The sequence below is a fragment of the Somniosus microcephalus genome, chromosome 3 (genome assembly GCF_052327205.1).
Source record: "Somniosus microcephalus isolate GS21.2 chromosome 3, FLI_Smic_1.0, whole genome shotgun sequence".
In the NCBI taxonomy this organism is placed as follows: domain Eukaryota; kingdom Metazoa; phylum Chordata; class Chondrichthyes; order Squaliformes; family Somniosidae; genus Somniosus; species Somniosus microcephalus.
Genome location: NC_140989.1, coordinates 345,087,187 through 345,110,605, shown reverse-complemented (window position 1 = coordinate 345,110,605; position 23,419 = coordinate 345,087,187). Strand labels below are relative to the sequence as shown.

Sequence of the window (23,419 nt, the reverse complement as noted above, 5' to 3'; positions counted from 1 at the left end):
AGGTTGCTCTGGCTGCTTGAATATTGCGGACTGCCAATTGCTAATTTCGGGTGTCGAAAAACATTTTCATTTGGCTAAGTAGCTGGCAAACAAACTGGGTAGTTTAAGTTACACATAATACCTTAAGGTAACCGATAAGTTCCCTCAGGAAGCTATCCTTACTTGCAACACCTCTCTTAACTGCTGTACTGCCCTATGCTTAGTTGATGCTGACATGCATTTATATAGCACATTTCACAACCTCTGGACATCGAAGTTCTTTACAGCCAATTAAGTTCTTTTTGAAGTGTAGTCACTGTTGCACTGTAGGAAACACGGCGACCAATTTTCACAGCAGGGCCCCACGAACAGCAGTGTGATAATGACCAGATAATCTGTCTTAGTGATGTTACTTGATAGATAAATGTTGGTCAGGACACCGGGGAGAAGTCTCCTGCTCTGCTTTGAAATAGTGCCATGGGATCTTTTACGTCCACTTGAGAGGGCAGACATCTCATCCGAAAGACAGCATCTCCGACAGTGCTGCACGCCCTCGGTTCTGCACTGGAGTGTTGGTATGAGAATCAACTGATACATCTCTCTCAGCAGCATGGAATGGTACGGGGAACAAACTAAGGAAATATGCATTGGCCCTAATAATTCAGCGATCACAAGAAAGATCTGCGAGCAGGAGAGAAAGAAAACCCTTTCACTTACACGCATATGTTTTTTTTTGGTAAATGTACTTGAAGGTAGTCATGAAAACAAAAGCGGTTAGGAACAAGAGTAAGGCGAGAAAAATACAGGAAACTTTCGTTTAACCAGAGGTTAAATGTCCGGAAAGCTCTATCCACCGGCAAAATTCAGGAGTCGGTGCAGATAAGTTTTTTTACTTTTCGTCGCTTTTTTTCTCCAGTCAGGCTCTGCAAGCGTCTAGCTGAAGCGGTTGCTTAGCTACAGAGATGCTTGCAAGCTGCGCCGACTGTTTTGAAGCTGTTGCTAAGCAACAGGGTTTGTTGCTTCAAACGGAGCTCAGAAGCTCCGTATGTTATAACATTGGCGCTGGTTTCTACGGCAGTTTTGATGGGACGGCACCAGCTCGGTCCTGTCAGTGCCGGATACCAGAAAGTTTCCTGTATTGCAATTGAAAAGAGCGATGTACGAGAGGAAATAAAGAGAAAAAAAACCCCAGAATATAATGGCCCAGAAATTCGGGTCGGAGGCTTCCCGCGGGTGTAAGCCTCCGACCTGCACTTGCCTACCGCGCCGGCTGTTGAGCTGTGGGCCCACATGGGATTCCGATCCCGGGCCTCCTCCAACTGCCAGCGCACAGTGCTTGCGTATCCCAGGGCCGCAGTTAGTTCGATGCGTCCCCTGGGATCACGTGAGCCATGGAGAGCCAATGGTAGCAGGGAATGCTTCATTCATAAGTTTGACAGGAAGACATAAGTTCGATGCGCACGCGCAGCCTCTCCTGCGCACGCGTTCGACTTCTGAACCCCTTCTTTCAGGGGAACGGAAGTGCTGGTTTCTCGCGCATGCGCAGTGCATGCAGGAAACCGGCACTTCCATTGGGCTTATGTCGAACCTTTTAAAGGAAATAAAAAGTAAAACAAGGCCATGAAGTTAGAGAGCTGACACAAGCATGGGAGAAATTAAGAATAAAGGAAAGGAGATTGGAAGGGAAAAGAAAAAGGGGCAAACTGAAGGTCAACAGGGAAGAAAAAGTGACAGCAAGGGAGGTGGGAAATCAATTTTTGAGAAGATTTATTATGCTCAGAGAGAGAGAAAAAGAGAGAAAGAGAGAGCAAAAGCAAACAAAGTATAAAGAAACCTGAAACAGCAGTTTCCCAGTCCAATAAATCTTCATTTGGAGACTCCAACAGGCTGATCACCAAAGGCAGCGGTGTCCTTTTACACTGTAACAACACTGCAGATTCTTTGGTTTGTTGTGTTATAAATTCATTGTCTGTATCCCCAGCGAGTTACAATACTCTTAAGGTGCTTCTGCTCCACAGGAATGCAGCCGACTGCAGACGTGTAGTTCTCCTGCCATTGGCTCCACGTCTTAACTATAAACAATCTCACCCACAGGAAACCAGTGGATTGTAGACGCAAGAAAATACAAACCTGCCATTGAGTTAAGGCTCCTGTTGGAGAATTCTAATCACTCGGAGCCAGTCCCTCAGGCCTCGGATCAGACAATCAGGCCTCTGGAGAGCAGCAACCAAAGTGTGTGTGGAGGTTGCTTTCTCATGAGAGAAAATAATAATAAAAGCACATTTACAGATGAAAAGCTGTTTCCGTCTCTTTCTGGATCCCCTTCCAAGAACACTGACAAAGAATAATGCCATGTACAGTACCAATGGGTTAACAACCGAACTGATAATTTCACAGCTAATGAGACCATGTAAACTGCAGTCAGTGATCTCACGCAACAGAACTGAGCGCGCCCCTCACACGCTGGTACAGTTTGTTCAGAGGAATTCTTTAATGACGGAACTACTGTAAATCAGGACGCCGTCAGTCAAATTTGACTGCAAGTGCCCACTTAAATTTATCGCAAGTTCAGAATTACCATGTTTGCCACAAATTTCTCTCAATAAAAGTACTGGCAGTCGTAAATGGCACATAAGATTCTGTGCACTGCCCCCACCCCCCCGATTTACAGTACACAGGTGAAGCTCTGTATTTGCTGGGAATTGACATTTCGCTCCTCGGATTAGGTCTCAACAAAATATAAATGGCTGCAGAGTGGAAAAAGAGAATTCCGAGCTCAGTCTCTTGACTCAGCCCATCATCCTCCCACTGAGAGGAGAAAACCAAATCCCATTTCGCTAAAGCTTTCAGACTTGAGACTGGCAGCTGGCCAAGAGGTCTGTGAATGCAGCCTGTGAACACAGCACTTCTGTTCTGGAAAAATGGTCGGAATCACTGGGGACCAGTCACAAGCCCCGCGGCTTTAATTCGTTGTCAGGGCCACAGAGTGTAGCAACATCCTTCTCACAGGCCACGGATATTCATCCGCTGCCATACTGTAGTGAAAAGCAACTCGTACAGATCACAATCGTTTGAAAGAGCTGCAGACAACAATCTCTCTGCAAGTGGCCTAATCTGTGGGCAAATGAACAATTTTCCTCCACACAGTCCCAAACCCGACTGATGCCTCAGAGGTGCCGTATTTCGGATCAGACGTTAAACCGAGGCCCCGTTTGCCCTCTCAGGTGGATGTAAAAGATCCCATGGCACTATTTCGAAAAAGAGCAGGGGAGTTCTCCCCGGTGTCCTGACCGATATTTATCCCTCAACCAACATCACTAAAAAAAAACAGATTAACTAATCATTTACCTCAATGCTGTTTGTGGGACCTTGCTGTGCGCAAATTGGCTGCCGCGTTTCCTACAGTACAACAGTGACTGCACTCCAAAAAATAATTAATTAGCTGTAAAGCATTTTGGGACATCCTGAGGTTGTGATAGGTGCTATATAAATGCAAGTTTTTCTTTATGATAATATCGTCTCCATAGCAAACTCTAACTAGCTACATGGAGTTATGGAGTGATATTACAATTGATGATTCCAAGAATAGCAATCATGCAGTAAATCAAGCTGAATTAAGCTGTGGGCAGGGAGATTAATCGACAGCGGCTTTTATTCTGTATGACGCATAACCAAGTTTCAAAAGTAGGATTGAGGGGCTCCCCAATGGCTCATTGGATTTATCCTGTAATTAACTGGGGAGGGAGTGACAGCAACAGCACAATTGGCCTCAGCTTCCCTGGGTTACGCAAGGGAAAAGTCAGCCAGTGTTCCCGCTCCTGGTCCGTTCAGCACAACCCCTGTTGAAAGTGCAGGTGTATGGGTGTCGGCTGCAATGTTTTCCCTTCATGTGGTTGAATGGCCTGCCGATACTCACTGTTAAGGCTCACAAGTGGGAAATAGTTTGGCGGGGTACTGGAGGATGGCCAGCACCAATAGAACCATACCCCAACACCATCAGGAGAGGGGGGGAGGAAATTGGCAAGAGAAACATTAAACATGAATTGATCTCCCAAGACCAGAGTAATCCAAGAATTATTGCAAGCGTGCCGTCTGTACCAGCAATCGGTAGGGGAAACGCGAGGCAAACAATGAAAGGCAGGATGGTCCAGGTGCTTCAAGGACAGTCTTAAAAGTTGTGACCTGGCAAAGAAAGAACTTGCATTTATATAGCGCCTTTCACAACCTCAGGACATCCCAAAGCACTTCACAGCCAATGAAGTACTTTTTAGGTGAGGTCACTGTTGTAGTTTAATCATTCTCAAATATATTGGCAAGTACAGTGGCAAGACATACAATAGTAGATAGTTAAGATTTGTACAGTTATCCTGAACAGGTTTGGTTATTTTAATATGCAGTATCTCTCTATGATGATCAATCCTTTGGCATGAAAGCATATACAGCACACCTGGTTTACAGCTCTCTTACCGATAAGGAAGTCAAAGTAAAGCACTCCCTCTGCAGAGGACGCGAGTCCATAGCTGTGATTCACCACACACTGAGTTCACAGCCTCACTTATCATCTAGGTTCCTGATCTGGCAGCTTGGCGAATAAAAGCCTTAATTTCCCCTCCTTCCCTGGCCTGTCTCTCTAACAAATACAGAGATGGAAAGGCGCAATGCAATTTCCAAAAATACCGATTTAAGAAAAATAATCCTGGAATCGCACGCAATAAAAACAGATCCCGATTATTCAGTCACCATAAACCAGTGATTCCCGCCAATGGGAAATTCTGGGTGCAAATGTGTGACACAGTTACTGAAGAACCACCAGGAAAAAAACAATTTAGGAAACAAAATAAGCTGAAATTTTGCCAAGATCTGAATTCCAAGGGTCTTTCCAGGGACCTGTGCTTAGTGCGGATTTCATATTGATGAACAAGACTGGCTCATAACTCACAGGTGAGCAGGGTGTGGTGAGGCTACAAATTAACCCACACTCACATCAGAATGTTCAATATTATGAAACTCATTTAAAAAAAAAAGTTTTTCAACCAACTGTTACAATGACCAGTCTATAAATTACAATTTTTTTTATTGTTACAGTTCGAGGACAACAGGAGTGTTAAAAATATGAAGCAGTAACACAACAAAGTGTGTCAGATTATATCACACAATATAGAAATTGCACGTCCATGTCCTACAATCTATATGAACCCTCAGATTGTGTCTTGTGACGATCATTTTCTTGTCATTTTCTCCCTGCATCTTTTGAAGGATCCGAGTCTTGCTGGAGTAAATCTCCACAGGAACTGTCAGCCATCCGGCACCTTGACATAATCGGCCCATTCATCGTTTGTGAGCCTCGACAGCCGAGTTTCAGCAGGTTAGACATCTGTGGGAGCCCCCAAGTCCAATCCTGCCTATGTCTAGACACCCGCACTTTTCAGCAGGGATTAAGAAACAGCAACCAAGAGGCACCAATTTTTCCTTTCCCTAACCCATGGAGTGCTGAGGTAAATGTGGCAACTAACTATTGCTGACCTGGGGGAATTTTTTTTTAAAGCAAACTCCAGGGATCAGACTCTGGTTTGTACGGCTTCGTGCTACAATGGGCAGGGTCTTTACCCACATTCACCAACATTTACATTTTGTCAGGTAATGTAAAAGTTGGTTTCATGCTACAACAACAGCAACATGTATTTATGTAGCGCCTTTAACGTAGTAAAACATCCCAAGACGCTGCACAGGAGTATTTTAAGACAAAAAAATGACACCGAGCCACATAAGGGCAAATTAGGGCAAGTGACCAAAAGCTTGGTCAAACAGGTAGGTTTTAAGGAGCGTCTTAAAGGAGGAAGGAGAGGCGGAGAGGTTTAGGCAGGGAATTCCAGAGCTTAGGGCCTAGGCAACAGGAGGCACGGCCACCAATGGTTGAGCGATTATAATCAGGGATGCTCAAGAGGGCAGAATTAGAGGAGCGCAGATATCTCGGGGAGTTGTGGGGCTGGAGGAGATTACAGAGATAGGAAGGGGCGAGGCCATGGAGGGATTTGAAAACAAGGATGAGAGTTTTGAAATCGAGGCGCTGCTTAACCGGGAGTCAATGTAGGTAAAGTAAAGTCTTTATTATGAAACTGATTAATGAAAGTTACAGGATTCAAAATATCAGCACAAGGAGGAAGTGCTAAGTTATTGCATGGATCTACCAAAACGTCCAACTTTTACTTTGATTCACCACTGTGTTGGACATGATGCATCGGTGCAAGATCTTCTCAAATAAAATGGCTAAATGCGTTTCCTCAATGTTCACAAATACACTGTAAGGTTTTGTTACAGCACTGTAAAACATAGAGCTAATTGAACACACACATTATTGAAAAGTTCCATGGGTCCTCCTGTTTAGAAGGAGGTTTTGTCTAAATGCAAGAATGTCACAGAAGCCTGAACGCAAATGTGACTATGAACTCGCAAAATATCAAGAGGTCATAAGCTGCCTTCCTCAAAGAGAAGGAAAAATTCATGACAGCATCACCCTTTCAAAAATTACTTCAATCTGTGCGTGGATGTTGAGTGAGAAGAGGGTCGGGTTTGGCTACAATGCCTCCCTATGGTCAAATAACTTGCAAGACTCGCTGTCAAGGCTCTCACAAATAACACCCACTGGGTAAAGCCCAAGGAACCAATCCTCAGTAAAAAGAGTCAAAACCTTCAGGGGATGAGAGAGGAGATTGGCAAAAACCAATCTAAACTGACCATAGTTACATGGGTGGTCCTTGTTTGCATAAGCACTCGTGGGAAAGCAATGACTAACTCAGCACTCATGGGGTATTTTCCTGAGCAATATTTCACAATGAATATCAAGTTCCATATATCTTTAAAGGTAACATGATTCTCAAGTGGATACTTAAAAGACTGCAAACACCAGGATCACATTATTAATACGTGTAATGTTAACAACTTACATTTATGCAGCACCTCTGACATAATAAATATCCTGACATGCTTCCAAATCCTGCCTAAACTATATTTAGGTAAGGTTTCCTCTGTCTGCAATTTGTGACAAGACTGTAAGCGGGAGTATAAATGACACTAAAAACTTATACTGCACCACATATTTATTCCTGCATACCGCAGCACAATTTTCGTACCAAATATACTGTCTGAGGACAAGAAAATGAAATGGCTTAGAAATTTGGCCACTCAGCACTCATTTTTCAGGCGCTAAAAGGCCTTCTAAGCCTCCAATATGGCGGGCAGAAAGCACACGCTCATTACAAGGAAGTGCGCCACCCACCATATTGGTAAAGGCCAAAATAATCAGCGTGCAGTGCTCACAACCGAAAGAGACTTCTAGGCCCTTCGCACACGCCAGCGGCACCCAGGAAAACCAGGTCTACGTGACCCAACATGCGGTCCTTCAAAGAACTGCTGCAGGCCGCACCCAACAAGGTGACTGCTTAAAATATGCTTAGCTGAATGTGGAGCCGGGGGGGGGGGGGGGGGGGGGGTGGGGAAGCAGGAGTGTTTCTCCCGGCCCCACATTCAAACCACATGGGTGGCTGCCAGCTGCCACTACCTCCCAATCAGATGGCACCAACCCCCCCCACCCCCCGCAACCCTAGTGTTGCAGCAGCCCGATCTTCAATCCCGCTTCGCCAGCGAGTTGCCTGTTACTGTCCACAGCTCGCCGGCTTGATGGCAATGAGGCGTGAGGCCCAATATTGGGTAAGCTTCGGGCCTCACCATTCAGGCGCAGGCACGCCCGAATTTCTAGGCCAATGTATATAAATATGTATGCTGTGCGGGCCATTCAAAATACCGCGCACACGTGGTTTTGTATTGAAAAGCCGGCTGCGTGGGTTCCCTGGAGCGCTGCACAGCCTACAGGGAATATTGGTAGGAATGCTGGGGAGGTCAATTGGGAGAAATCCCTGGCCCTTCTTCAAATAGTGCCATGGGATCCTGAACTGCCAAAATAAAATGGCAAACAGCACCCGTATGACCAGATTTAGGAACAGCTTCTTTCCCAGGGCTGTCATCCTACTGAACTCCACAAATAAACTCTAAAGCCTGCACATCTGCCAATGCACTTTATTATGTTTATGTTAATGTATTACAAGCCAAATGAATGTTGAATGTTTAAATGTCTTAATCTAAATGTACACTCTCGGGAGCCGCAAGCCTACATTTCGTTGTACTGCACCTGTGCACTAACAATGACAATAAAGTTGATTATGATTATGATTATGAAAATGTCATTGGAAGGAAGTTAAAACAAGGGAGAGTCGGTAACAAAGGACAGGTCTTCAAAAGAGGAGATTAAATTCAAAAACAGAAGTGCAGAGAATGAGAAACATTGGGCAGAACAAGTGGAAGGCAGATGGCAGAGAGCGACGGAGAGAGTGCGACCAAAATACACAGGAGCATAGCTTACATATGAGTTTCTCTTCCAAACTGCTTTTACATCTTTTGTTCGGTACATATCCTCTTCAGCTTAACTCGCTGTCACCTCGAGTCAGAAGGTTGATTACAGCACTCGAGTACCCAATCTGGGCTGAAACAACAGAGGGAGTGTGGTATTGTTGGAGGTGCCACCTTTTGGGTGGAACATTAAACCGAGACCCCGTCTGCCAAAGATTCCACGGCAGGGAGTTCTCCCGGTGTTCTGGCCAACAATCATCCCTCAACCAACGTCACCAAAATAAATGAACTGGACATTTATCTCACTGCTGTTTGCGGGAACTTCCTATGTGCAAATTGACTGCCGTGTTTGCCTACAAACTATCAGTGACCATACTTCAATAGAAGAGCGCTATATCAATGCAAGGTCATTCTTTCTCATTCCCCAGTTTCGTTTCTCCTGATTTTCTTTAGGTATTTCCCCTTTGTATTTTGTCGCACTCTTTATTTTGTTCTCTTCAGTTGCCTCCCCAACTCCAAATTAAATTGATTAGAAGTAGTTTTTAAAATAGATACTGGGAAGAACTTTTTTGTTTGAAGAGAACTAAACACGGAGAACAATCTGTCGGGTAGGGCAGAAGAGCCAAAAAAATTATGGAAATTCAAAACACTGCTGGGTGCTATAATGGGAACGATAGAAGGGATGAGCTTCAATGGAACAAATAGCCTTTTTGCATTCTTCTCATCTCTCATGTTATTGTCTATTATCTGAGCTTTGCTCACTAGTAACCCTCAGTGGCCTTGCTTATTTTCCCTCTCATTTTGAAACACATCATTTTACTTTCTCCTGCAGCAGCAACTGACTTACCGCTGGGGTCATCAATTCATCAAAATCAACAACTCTCCGTCTCTGGCTGACCTTCGTTCACAAGTCGGTGACTTTTCTGGCTTTCATTTTTCACGAGATGGCTATGCTTTCTGCCTGACTGGCTGACACTGCCCTTCGCATAATTACTATTTTGCCCCATTCACACAGACAACGTCTACCTCCAAGAGCTTCTCTGCTTTTGTTGAATCAGCTGCCAAAATATTTAGCGACAGATTGAAGGGTCATCTGGAGGTGCTTTACTCTTTGTCAGTGTCAGCCATGGCTCAGTGGGTAGCACACTCGCCTCGAAGTCAGAAGGTTGTGGGTTCAAGTCCCACTCCAGGGACTTGAGCACATTAAAAAATTCTAGGCTGACACTCCAGTGCAGCGCTGAGGGAGTGTGGTACTGTCGGAGGTCTTTCAGATGAGATGTTAAACCGAGGCCCCGTCTGTTCTCTCAGGTGGACGTAAAAAATCCCACGGCACTATTTTGAAGAGCAGGGGAGTTATCCCCGGTGTCCTGGCCAATATTTATCCCTCAATCAACATATCAGAAACGGTTTATCTGGTTATTTTCACATTGCTGTTTGTGGGAGCTTGCTGTGCGCAAATTGGCTGCTGCATTTCTCACATTACAACAGTGACTACACTCCAAAAGTACTTCATTGGCTGTAAAGCACTTTGAGACGTCCGGTGGTCATGAAAGGCGCTATATAAATGTAAGTCTTTCTCTCTTTCTTTTGTGGTGGACAACTTTTTTTTTTAAATCCCAACTGGCAGTACCACAATGAGCATTTTTTTGTTCACATGGCCGAGGATTGCACACAACTAATATTCACTGCAAAAATATAAACACTAGTTTCCCAATGTTCAGTGCGCCATCCTCACTCATGCACAGGAATCAGGAATGTACAGATTCAGTTTAACTCCCATTACAACTTGCAAAATCTTCCATAAAAACATGTTGTGCGCACTCAAAGTGGAAGAACGAGAATACATTGTGCAATTCTTACCCACGTAGATTGGTGGGAAACCAGGTCAAAGCATGAAACAATCGAAGCTGATCCTTCAGCACTTGCTCGTGTCGCCTGAGCGGTAATCTGGCGGGGCAGATCGCCCGCCTGTTGTAGAAACCTGGCCGAGTTTCATCCCCTTGAAATCCAATCGGGCATAGGAACAGGAGTAGGCCATTCGGCCCTTGGAGCCTGTTCTGCCATTCAATTTGATCATGGCTGGTCCGTACCTCAACTCCATTCACCCTCGATGATCCATAGTCCCTCGATACCCTTCCCTAACCGAAGTCCATCAATCTCAGTCTTGAGAACATTTCAATTGTCCCAGCATCCACAGCTTTTTGGGGGAGAGAGCGTTCCAGATTTCCACTACCCTTTGTGTGAAAAAGTGTTTCTGGATCTCACTGCTGAACAGCCTGGCTCTAAAATTTTAAGATTATACCCCCTTGTTTTGGATTCTTCACCAGAGGAAATAGTTTCTCTCTCTCTACCCTATTGAATCCCTTTTTCATTTTAAACACCTCAATTAGTTCACCCCTCAGCCTTTTAAAAGGGAATACAAGCCAAGTTTATGTCCTCATAATTTAATCCTTTAAACCCTGGTATTATTCTGGTGAATCTGCGATGTACCCCCTCCGAGGTCAGTATATCTTTCCTGAGATGTGATGCCCAAAATTGAATGCAGTACTCTAGATGGGGTCTGACCAAAGCTCGGTACAACAGAATCATAACTTCCTCCCCTTAGTGTTCCAATCCCCTTAAGATAAAGGCCAATATCTCATTAGCCTTTTCAATTACTTTTTGTACCTCTGCATTAGGTTTTAGTGATTTGTGTACATGATCATCCAAATCCCTCTACTCCTCCACAGTTCCTAGCTTTATCATTAAGAAAATACTCTGATTTATCTTTCTCGGATCCCCACATTGAACTCCACCTACCACGGTTTTGCCCACTCACTTAATCTGCCCATATCCCTTTGTAACTTCCTGCTCCCATCTACGCAACTTACTGTGCCTCTTAATTTAAGTGTCATCTACAAACTTCGATACACAACTCTCTACTCCTACATCCAAGTCATTGATATACATATTGTTAAATGAAAAGCTAAAGCCCCAGTACAGATCCCTGAGGAACACCACTCGTCACATCCTGCCGATCAGAGAATGTTCCCTTTGTCCCTCCATACTCTCTGCCTCCTACCTCCCAACTAATTACCAACCTATGTCACAAGGTTACCTCCAATTGCGCTCGCTTTTATTTTTTTTGCTAATAATCGCTTGTGCAGAATCTTATTAATTGCCTTCTGGATGTCCAGATAGACAACATCAATAGACACTCCCCTGTCCACGTGAGTAACCTCCTCAAAAAGTTTAACTGACATGACCTACCCTTCAGAAATCCATGCAGGTTCCACAATGGGTGGGCAATACACTCCGCCAGATTACCGCACAGACAGTGAAGGTGAAAATTATCCCTAGTGTTTCTAGAGCAAACTACACGAGTTTAAATTCCTGCTTCTGTCAGACCTCAACTTGCAGCTAGTTCACAGAAGGAGCTCCAACATTCAGTAAACAGGGTGGAGTTTCTGTGCAGTCACTAATGCTGAGTAAAAACACATTTCCCTTTGCTGATTTAAACTGTGCAGTGAAGCAGGAGGTTTACATTAGGCTCCAATATGCAAAGCAGCAAGATTGCTTCTCTTGTGGTAATCTAGCACTCATGCACCACTTAAGGTAACGAAATGGTATACCTCAGGCATTAAGGGGTCATGGTAGAAGCACGATCACCAAATCAATTTTTAAGTTGTCACAATTTTATGTTTATGGCGGGGCGGGGCGGGGGGGGGGTGGTGTTGGTGGAGGGGGGAAGGGCAAGAATTCAAAATCTGAGTCGCATTTCCATTATGCTGCAAGGGCACAATTTTCAATAACAACAACTTGTATTTATATCGTGCCTTTAATGCAGTAAAACGTCCCATGGCGCTTCACGGGAGCAATCATCAAACAAAATTTGACACCGAGACACATAAGAGATATTAGGGCAGCTTGGTCAAAGAGGTAGGTTTTAAGGAGTGTCTTAAACAAGGAAAGAGAGGTAGAAAGTTTTAGGCAGGGAATTCCAGAGCTTAGGGCCTTGACATCTGAAGGCACGGCCACCAATGGTAGAGCGATTAAAATCGGGGATGCTCAAGAGGCCAGAATTGGAGGAGTGCAGAGATCTGAGGGTTGTGGGGCTGGAAGAGATTACAGAGCTGGGGAGGGGCGAGGCCATGGAGGGATTTGAAAACAAGGATGAGAATTTTAAAATCGAGGTATTGCTTAATTGGGAGTCAATGTAGGTCAGCGAGCACAGGAGTGATGGGTGAACGGGACTTGGTGCGAGTTAGGACACGGGCAGCAGAGCTTTAAATGACCTCAAGTTTACGGAGGGTAGAACGTGGGAGGCTGGCCAGGAGTGCGTTGGAATAGTGAAGTCTAGAGGTAACAAAGGCATGGATGAGGGTTTCAGCAGCAGATGAGTTGAGGCAGGGCAGAGCCAGGCAATGTTCCAGAGTTGGAAATAGGCAGTCCTGGTAATGGCGCGGATACGTGATCGGAAGCTGATTTCGGGGTCAAATATAACACCAAGGTTGCGAACAGTGTGGTTCAGCCTCAGACAGTTGCCAGGGAGAGGGATGGAGTTGGTGGCTAGGGAACAGAGTTTATGGCGGGGACCGAAGACAATGGCTCGGTCTTCCCAATATTTAGTTGGAGGAAATTTCTGCTCATCCAGTACTGGATGTCGAACAAGCAGTCTGACAATTTAGTGACAGTGGAGGGGTCGAGAGAAGTGGTGGTGAGGGAGACCTGGATGGGCTAAGGGGACTGTAGTTAAGTGCTCCTGCCCAGCTGCAGTCCGACCCCCATTTCCTTGGCAGTGAATATTACAAAGACAAAAATGGTAGGCTTACCATCGCTGGCACTCACCATAGCATGGAAACGGGAACAGCGATGAGTGGGCTAGATTAGACGAAGGGTAATCCAGTGGAACAGTTATCAAATATTCTAAAATCATTATTATTTTTTAAATCCCCTCAGGAGAGATAGTGACAGGTCAAATGGAGAATAATGGTTAGCTTAGGAATGGCTCCAAGGCAGTGATCCCATCAAGTGGCTCAAGACAGCATAAACCATAGTAGAGTTGATCATCATCATTTGAACCAGGAGACCAGACAAAGTCACTCTGTAGCAGTCGGCGCAGACTCCATGGATTTTGAACATATACCTTTCTTAAAAACTGGACAGGCTGTTTGGTGGGGGGGGGGGGAAGCAGTGAAAAGCCACTCAAGCTGGAGGTGACTCACGTAACCAGGTTGCATTCATATGGTAACAAACTGTCCTTGGGAACAATGGCGCGAGAGGCCCACTCCCAAGTCTTGATTAACAAGGCCGACGACTCATTGTTCTGGTCAAGATGAGCTCGTTAAGTTAATCGGCTGGAAGATCGAAATGAGATTGAAAACCATTCAAACCTGGGAGGAAACTTGGAAACCATTTCCCTGAGGCCATGTGTCCATTAAAACCACAGACAGCGGTCTGTGTATTGGAGGGGTATATCAGAGAGCAGTTTGGATAGCTCTCTCTCTCTCTCTCTCTCTCTCTCTCCTGCCCTCCACACGGAACGTCAAGAGGAGCAGAGCCTTGCTCTTCCAACCGAGACGGACTTCGACTAAGGCTGGGACTCGCATGCCGCAAGGCCGGTACGGAACCAAGAGAAAATAACATCAGTATATTGTAATTCACAAGGTTTATGGACTAAAATGTTACGACTGTCATTGTTAATATCTATTTGGTCAATGAATTGAATCGGGGTGCATGAAAACAGAAATACTGGAAGATCGTATTCCCATTGGATGATGCTGGCCGGAACTACCACAGATACGAGTGTATACAGCACATCCTGCTGGTGTAAAACTCATACAACCAAACCGGCAGGTCAAAAGTCCCGACAACATTTTGTACCCTTTTAAAGCTAACTGCGATATTTTAATATAAGGGCTTTATGCGTTCTGATAAAGGATCACTGGGATATGGAATGCATCATCGCAACTGGCGACTGAAGCAGATCCACTCACAACATTTCAGAGTACATAAACATTCAACGAAAAAATGTTAAAAGGGGACTGGGAACAAACGAGCAGGAACATTGGATTCAAGTGGAAAGCTCCAATAGGGAAAGCAGGCTGTATTGACACAGGCACGATTGGCTGCAAGGCCTCCTTTCGAGCTGAAGTGTCTGCACAATTAAGCAGCTGTTTCACGCACGTAACCCATGTGTGACATGCAACATCTTTTACAGAGATGGAATCCAAAAACACTAAATCTGGGTGTTATCCATGTAAAACAAAAAGGGGTGAGGCCTAATGCTGATTGTGGTTTAAGCTGAAATCAGCAAAATACCAGAGCCACTCACTGTCGTCACAAATGTTCAATTTGGCAACTTACAGTGCAACTGCCCAACTCTACAAGATGTTTCAACTAAAACGTTTGATGTTAAGTTTTTCAGGAAAGAAAAACGTGAAAATAGCAACAAATAAATTAGTAACTCTATGTAGTCAGTGTATCAGCTATAGGTCGTGAAGGCTTAAATAGATCCCTGTGTTGGTTTGGTTATACGTACCACATCAGGTTTCAGCTGGAATACCAGTGGGATGGAATACAGCAGTGAATATATTGTAGATACCACTGAAGAAGTCCAGGACTGACAAACCTCACGACTACGAGGAATCCGGTGAATGGTATACTGTAAAACAAGTGGTACAAGGAAGTCATGCTGATGAAGATTTCTGGCACCAGAAGTAGCAAGTACTGTTAAACCATAGTAACTGACATAATAAAACTCACTACGCACTTGGTTTGAGTATAAAGCAAGGCTTTAATCAACTTGTTTCAGAACATGGAGGTTTAGTTGTACTTCACTAGTTCCTGTCTTACAAAATGTCCCTGGCAAGCTGGGCCCACGCCCGAGTATTTATACTCCTTGGACGGCGCCACCAGCTGGCAGTCCAGCGTTATTTCATGAGTAGTTTCTTCATGATGATGAGATTTATAACAGTAAGTGTGTGAAACACTCACTCTACCAATGCTAAATATAGTTACCTTCAATTCAATTACTCAATAATTGCACTGGTTTGCACTGAATCCTAACTGGACCAGAATGCAGCACCTTCTGGCACATTTTAACCCAAACAGTCCGAAACGCCCCACCATAAATACCAAAACCACCTCCTCTTCTCTCGTCCAGACCGTTAGCTATCCCCTTCCGAGAGCCCCCCCCCCCCCCCAACTTTTCCAGGATCCTTAACTCCAGCTTCATACAAGTAAAAATCACAAAAGATCCACCAAGTCGCCAGATGATTTTTGAGCCACACACAACACACCAGGAAGGACAGTATTACTGCTCCTGTCGAGTGGTTTTAACCCCTAAATCAGGTATGGATAATCTGATCACAGAATCACAACAGTGCAGATAGAGGCCATTTCGGCCCATCGAGCCTGCACCGACACATATCCCACCCGATCCCCGTAACCCCTACACCAACACATACCCCACCCTATCCCTGTAACCCTATGTATTTAATCCCCCTAACACTAAGGGTCAATTTATCATAGCCAATCAACCTAACCCGCACATCTTTGGACTGTGGGAGGAAACCGGAGCACCCGGAGAAAACCCACGCAAACACGGGGAGAATGTGCAAACTCCACACAGACAGTCGCCCGAGGCCGGATTCGAACCCGGGTCTCTGGCGCTGTGAGGCAACAGTGCTAACCACTATGCCACCGTGCCGCCCATAGGTCAGGTCTTCTGAACTCTAATCTGTCATGCTTGCATTCATTTAGTGTTTTTCACAACCTCAAGACGAACCAAAGCTAAAAAAAGAGAGAAATACTCACCAACCAATCACTTACCTGCTTCCTGCTGACGTCACACTTGGAGAGGCAGTGGACTTGCGAGGGAGCACCAGAGGCAGCGGGGCTACTTAAAGAGCAGCCCGAGGCAGCGAGGCCCAGAGCCCCGAGACCGGAGAAGCAGTGGACCTGCGAGGGAGCACCAGAGGTGGCAGAGGTACGTAAAGAGCAGCCCGAGGCAGCGAGGCCCAGAGCCCCGAGACCGGAGAGGCAGCGGACCGGCGAGGGAGCACCAGAGGCATACCAATCCAGGTTCCGGGAGAGAGGTATAAAGTAATCCAAGTGTGACGTCAGCAGGAAGCAGGTAAGTGATTCGTTGGTGAGTATTTCTCTCTTTTTTAAACTTTAACTCTGTTTTATAGTTTCTAAGGTCTCTCTGGTGTAGCGGGGACTGTTGGTAAACTATTTAACTGTAGTGTAATTAGTGGGATTGATTGATTTAATTTAAACTCAATGAATTAAAGGGTAAGTCATGGCAGGACAGCCCGGCCCTGTGATCTGCTCCTCCTGCGAAATGTGGGAACTCAGGGACACTTCCTGTGTCCCTGACAACTACGTGTGCAGGAAGTGCATCCAGCTGCAGCTACTGACAGACCACATTGCGGCACTGGAGCTGCGATTGGATGCATACTGGAGCGTTCACGATGCTCGGGACATCGTGAATAGCACGTTTAGGGAGTTGGACACACCACAGGTAGAGGTTGGACAGGAAGAAAGGGAACGGGTGACCAACAGGCAGAGTACTAGGCGCAGGCAGGTAGTGCAGGGGTCCCCTGTGGCCATCCCCCTCTCCAACAGATATACCACTTTGAGTACTGTTGGGGGGGATGGCTTATCAGAGGAAGGCAGCAGCAGCCAACTTCCTGGCACCAGGGGTGGCTCTGCTGCACAGAATGGGAGGAAAAAGAGTGGTAGAGCTATAGTAATAGGGGATTCTATTGTAAGGGGAATTGATAGGCGTTTCTGCGGCCGCAAACGAGACTCCAGGATGGTGTGTTGCCTCCCTGGTGCAAGGGTCAAGGATGTCTCCGAGCGGCTGCAGAACATCTTGGAAGGGGAGGGTGAACAGCCAGTTGTCGTGGTGCATATAGGCACCAACGATATAGGTAAAAAGCAGGATGAGGTCCTAAAAGCGGAATATAGGGAGTTAGGAGATAAATTAAAAAACAGGACCTCAAAGGTAGTAATCTCAGGATTGCTACCAGTGCCACGTGCTAGTCAGAGTAGAAACAGAAGGATACTTCAGATGAATACGTGGCTAGAGGAATGGTGCCAGGGGGAGGGATTAAAGTTCCTCGGACAGTGGAACCGGTTCTGGGGGAGGTGGGACCAGTTCAAACCGGACGGTCTGCACCTGGGCAGGGCTGGAACCGATGTCCTAGGGGGAGTGTTTGCTAGTGCTGTGGGGGAGGGTTTAAACTAAAATGGAAGGGGGTTGGGAACCTGAGCAGGGAGACAGAGGAAAGGGAAACAAGGATAAAAGCAAAAGATAGGAAGGAGAAAAACAAAAGTGGCAGTCAGAGAAATCAACGGTTTAAATCAAACGTGGCCACAGTAAATAATAATTCTAATAGGTCTAAGAGCGTTAAAAATACAAGCCTGAAGGCTTTGTGTCTTAATGCGAGGAGCATTTGTAATATGGTGGATGAATTGGCTATGCAAATAGAGGTAAACGAATATGATTTGGTTGGGATTACGGAAACGTGGCTCAAGGATGGCCAAGACTGGGAACTCAACATCCAGGGGTATTCGATATTCAGGAAAGATAGGCAAAAAGGAAAGGGAGGAGGGGTAGCATTACTGGTTAAAGAAGGGATTAACACAACTGTAATGAAGGATATTAGCTCTGATGATGTGGAATCTGTATGGGTAGAATTGAGAAATACTAAGGGGAAAAAAACATTAGTGGGAGTGGTATATAGACCTCCAAACAGTAAGGCAGATTTTGGGGATGGCATTAAAAGGGAAATTAAAGCGTGCAATAAGGGCACAGCAGTCATCATGGGTGACTTTAATCTACATATAGATTGGGCTAACCAAATTAGTAACAATACTGTGGAGGAGGAATTCCTGGAGTGTTTACGGGATGGTTTCCTGGACCAATATGTCGAGGAACCAACCAGAGATCAGGCCATCTTAGACTGGGTATTATGTAACGAGAAAGGATTAATTAGCAATCTTGTTGTATGAGGCCCCTTGGGTCGGAGCGATCATAATATGATCGAATTCTTCATTAAGATGGAGAATGAAGTAGTTGACTCAGAAACTAGGGTCCTCAATTTAAATAAAGGAAACTACGATGGTCTGAGGAGCGAGTTAGGTAGGATTGATTGGGGAATGGCACTCAAAGGGTTGACGGTGGATAGGCAATGGCAAACATTCAAAGACCGAATGGATGAACTACAGAAGTTGTTCATCCCAGTTTGGCATAAAAATAAAACAAAAAAGGTGACTCAACCGTGGCTAACAAGGGAAATTAGGGATAGCATAAGATCCAAGGAGAGGACATACAAATTGGCCAGAAAAAGCAATAATCCTGAGGATTGGGAGCAGTTTAGGATTCAACAAAGGAGGGCAAAGGGATTAATTAAGAAAGGGAAAATAGAATGTGAGAGTAAGCTTGCAGGGAACATAAAAACTGACTGTAAAAGCTTTTATAGATATGTAAAGAGAAAAAGATTGGTGAAGTCAAGCGTAGGTCCCTTGCAGTCAGAATCGGGGGAATTTATAATGGGGAGCAAAGAAATGGCAGACCAACTAAATACATATTTTGGTTCTGTCTTCACAAAGGAGGACACAAATAACCTCCCAGAAATACCGTGGAACATAGGGTCTGATGAAAGGGTGGAACTGAAAGAAATCAGTATTTGTAGGGAAATGGTGTTAGGAAAATTGATGGGACTGAAGGCCGATAAATCCCCAGGGCCTGATAATCTACATCCCAGGGTACTTAAGGAAGTGGCCCTAGAAATAGTAGATGCATTGCTGGTCATCTTCCAGAACTCGATAGACTCTGGAACAGTACCCATGGATTTGAGGGTAGCTAATGTTACCCCACTATTCAAAAAAGGTCGCAGAGAAAAAGCGGGGAATTATAGACCGGTAAGCCTGACACCGGTAGTGCGGAAAATGCTGGAGTCCATTATAAAAGATGTAATAGCAGAGCACTTGGAAAGCAGTGACAGGATCGGACAAAGTCAACATGGATTTACAAAAGGTAAATCATGCTTGACTAATCTACTGGAATTTTTTGAGGATGTAACTGGTAAAATAGATAAGGGAGAACCAGTGTATGTGGTGTATTTGGACTTCCAGAGGGCTTTCGATAAGGTCCCGCATAAGAGATTAGCGTGCAAAATTAAGGCACATGGGATTGGGGGCAAGGTATTGACTTGGATAGAGAACTGGTTGGCGGACAGAAAGCAAAGAGTTGGAATAAACGGGTCGTTTTCCGAGTGGCAGGCAGTGACTAGTGGGGTACCGCAAGGATCGGTCCTAGGACCCCAGCTGTTCACAATATATATTAATGATCTGGACGAGGGAATTGGATGTAATATCTCCAAATTTGCAGACGACACAAAGCTGGGTGGGAGGGTATGCTGTGAGGAGGATGTCGTGAAACTCCAGTACGATTTGGACAGGTTGGGTGATTATAGTGCATTTGCCATGTTTCTGCACAATGTGGATAAATGTGAGGTTATCCACTTTGGTGGCAAAAACAGGAAGGCAGATTATTATTTGAATGGCAATAGATTGGGAGAAGGGGAAGTGCAAAGAGACCTGGGTGTTCTTGTGCACCAGTCGCTGAAGGTAAGCATGCAGGTGCAGCAGGCGGTTAAGAAGGCAAATGGTATGTTGGCCTTCGTAGCAAGAGGGTTCGAGTACAAGAACAAGGATGTCTTGCTGCAGTTGTACAGGGCCTTGGTGAGACCGCACCTTGAGTATTGTGTGCTGTTTTGGTCACCTTACCTGAGGAAGGACGTTCTTGCCATGGAGGGAGTGCAGCGAAGATTCACCAGGCTGATACCTGGGATGGTAGGAATGACGTACGAGGAGAGATTGTGTCAATTGGGCTTATACTCACTGGAGTTTAGAAGATTGAGAGGGGATCTCATCGAAACCTATAAAATTCTGTCAGGTCTGGACAGACTAGATGCAGAAAGGATGTTTCTGATGGCCGGGGAGTCCAGAACCAGGGGGCATAGTCTAACGGTAAGGGGTAAGCCATTTAGGACTGAAATGAGGAGGAATTTCTTCACCCAGAGAGTGGTGAACCTGTGGAATTCTCTGCCACAGAGGGTGGTGGAGGCCAGTTCATTAAATATATTCAAGAAAGAGTTGGATATATTTCTTGAGGCTAAAGGGGTCAAGGGATATGGGGAGAAGGCAGGGACAGGGTACTGAATTTGGATGATCAGCCATGATCTCGTTGAATGGCGGAGCAGGCTTGAAGGGCCGAATGGCCTACTCCTGCTCCTATCTTCTATGTCTATGTTTCTATGTTTACATCAACAAAGTACGTTAGAAGTGTTCACTGCTATAATGTAGGCAACACAGCAGCCAATTAGCGCACAGCAAGCTCCCACGAACAGCAATGCGACAATGACCTGATAATCAGTTTTAGTGAGGGATAAATATTGGCCAGGACACCGGGAGAACTCTCTTTCGAAATAGTGCGTTGGGATCTTTTATGTCCATCTGAGAGGTTGAACGTCTCATCTGAAAGTCGGCACCTCTGAGTGCAGCTGTCAGCTGAGAGTTTGTGCTCATGTCTCTGGAGTGGGACTTGAACCCACAAACTTCTGACTCAAGAGGCAGGGGTGCTGGCCACTGAGCCACTGGCTGACACTGACTCACCAAGACAACAACATGCTGCACGTCAAAGAATGAGACTGCATTCTCATCGCTAATCGGAATTGTGTTAAAATGAAAACAATTCACAGCACAGGCAGTGAGGTTCTCCATCTGGCGTAGAGTTGAAGTTCCCTTCACAGTGTAGTGGGTAAATACACCACCCAGCGGGTATCAAGCCATGCAGATTGTCAACATTGAATGTCCAGTCCCCAGCCTGTGCTGAGCCAGTTGATCTCCGCCGCCGTGGTGGAAAAGGGGCACCAGTATCTGTACATGGGCGGGGGGGGGGGGGTGGGGGGGGGGAGAGGGGGAAGCGGGAGGGGGAGGCGGGAAGAGGAAGTGGAGGGCGGAGGAAGCGGATGGAGAGAAAGGGAATCGGAGGGGGGAGAGAGAGAGTAGGTCAGGAACTTGGTGGGGTGGGGTGGGTGGGGTAAAGAGTACGGAGAGCACAGTGGGGATGGGAGAAGAACATGCTCCAGGTCTAAAGGGGTTGGGGAGTGAGAGCGAGAACGTGATCGAGATGGTAAGACGGATCATGTTCTTCCACCCCCACCCCCTTTACACCCGCACCACGTTCTCCCTCTCCTCCCCCCAGACCGGGTTGATTTCTCGGAAAGCTCAGTGCGCGTGTGGCAAGTGACATCTTTGGACTGGACAAAATCCAAAAGTCATGACACTGTCAGTATTCGCTTCATACCCAATAAACCTGTTAACAATCTGTGACCAACACACAATGCCCCATCTATGGGAGGGGTGGGATGGTGGGGGGGAAGGTCAGGAACTTGTCGGGGGGGGGGGGCGGAGAAGGTCATGAATCCGGAGGGGAGGAATTTGGGCAGCAGAAGGTGGTTAGGAACTTGGGCAGGGGGAAGAGGACAGGAAGCCGGGGTGGGAGGGAGAAGGTCAGGACCTTGGGCAGGGGGGTGGTGGAGGAGGTCAGGAACTGGGGCTGGGGGGGGAGGGGGAAAGTCAGGCACTTGGGCAGGGGGGTGGGGGGAGGTCAGGACCTTGGGCGGGGGGGCGGTGGAGGAGGTCAGGAACTGGGGCTGGGGGGGGGGGCGGGGAGGGGGAAAGTCAGGCACTTGGGCAGGGGGGTGGGGGGAGGTCAGGAACTTGGGCGGGGGGGTGGTGGAGGTGGTCAGGACTTTGGGCTTTGGGGGTGAGTAGGTAAGGAACTTGGGCGGTGGGGGCAGGAACATGTTTGGGGGCAGGAGAAGGTCTTAACCCGCGAGGGTGGGCCCGGTCTGTTCCAATTGAGCTCTGTTCTGTCTGGAGTAGGCAGTCAGAATGGCTCGAATTACACTTTGCAAAGTAACTGATTATGTAGGCAGGGAGGATCTAATTACACATTCCAGAGAAACTGCTGGGTGTGTCTTGTCCTCCAAGGGGACCAATCACCAATCAGGACTCGTCATCCAAGGGGACCAATCAGAGATTTTTGGTGTTGCGAATAAACACGTCCAAAAGAAAAACTACTCCACTTGCTCAACACAAACCACCTCTAAAGACAAGCAATTGTTTGATAACAAACTCGTTCATGTAACCCATTTTGAGCAAGATTACAATTACAGCAATGGAAACAGTTTTTAGTTGGTTCAGAAGTTTTGTAAATTATAATTGCATAACTAGTCTACATCAGAGAGGCAAGCACATACAAAGAGTTGGGTGCTTCCAGAGCAATCGCAGGATTTGCTAGCGGGGGTGGGGGCAGAGGAAGATATACGTAATTCATGGAATTAAAAAATTTGAGTGGGAACACATCCACCTCACCCCACCCCCAACCCACCATCTATAGATAATATGTATATAATGTTGCAATGTTTAGCCACCATTTTTAAACACAGAAAAATGTTAACCACGGTAAGATTTTGATTTTACCCCAACCTCCTCATCTAACAGAAAACTAATGAGCTGATTGCATAGCAGCACTTGGGGTTGCTGTTAAGAAATCCAGAACCGAAGGCATGTGGGGGATGGGTTAAAATAAGAGTAGTCATAGAGTCATAGAGTTTTACAGCACAGAAAGAGGCCCTTCGGCCCATCCATCCCTGTCCAGTCTAATCCCATTTTCCAGCATTTGGTCCATAGCCTTGTATGCAATGGCATTTCAAGTGCTCATCCAAATGCTTCTTGAATGTTGTGAGGGTTCCTGCCTCCACCACCCTTTCAGGCATTGAGTTCCACATTCCAACCACCCTCTGGGTGAAAAAGTTCCTCCTCAAATCCCCTCTAAATCTCCTGCCCCTTACCCTGAATCTATGCCCCCTTGTTATTGACCCCCCCCACTAAGGGGAAAAGTTCCTCTTTATCTACCCTATCTATGCCCCTCATTATTTTGTACACCTCAATCAGGTCCCCCCTCAGCCTTCTC

General features: G+C 46.0%; 1 protein-coding gene across 2 annotated transcripts in view; it reads right to left on the bottom strand.

Moving 5' to 3' along the window:
• Nucleotides 1–23,419, bottom strand: part of alg14 (ALG14 UDP-N-acetylglucosaminyltransferase subunit) — a 77,376-nt gene that overhangs the window by 33,169 nt on the left and 20,788 nt on the right. The window contains exon 3 of one of the 2 annotated variants that reach the window (XM_085983278.1): nt 14,903–15,025. The exons of the other annotated variant lie outside the window; for it this stretch is intronic. Coding sequence (XP_085839404.1) covers nt 14,903–15,025 — 123 coding nt within the window. The remainder of the gene's footprint in view (nt 1–14,902; nt 15,026–23,419) is intronic. 2 annotated transcript variants of the gene reach the window in all.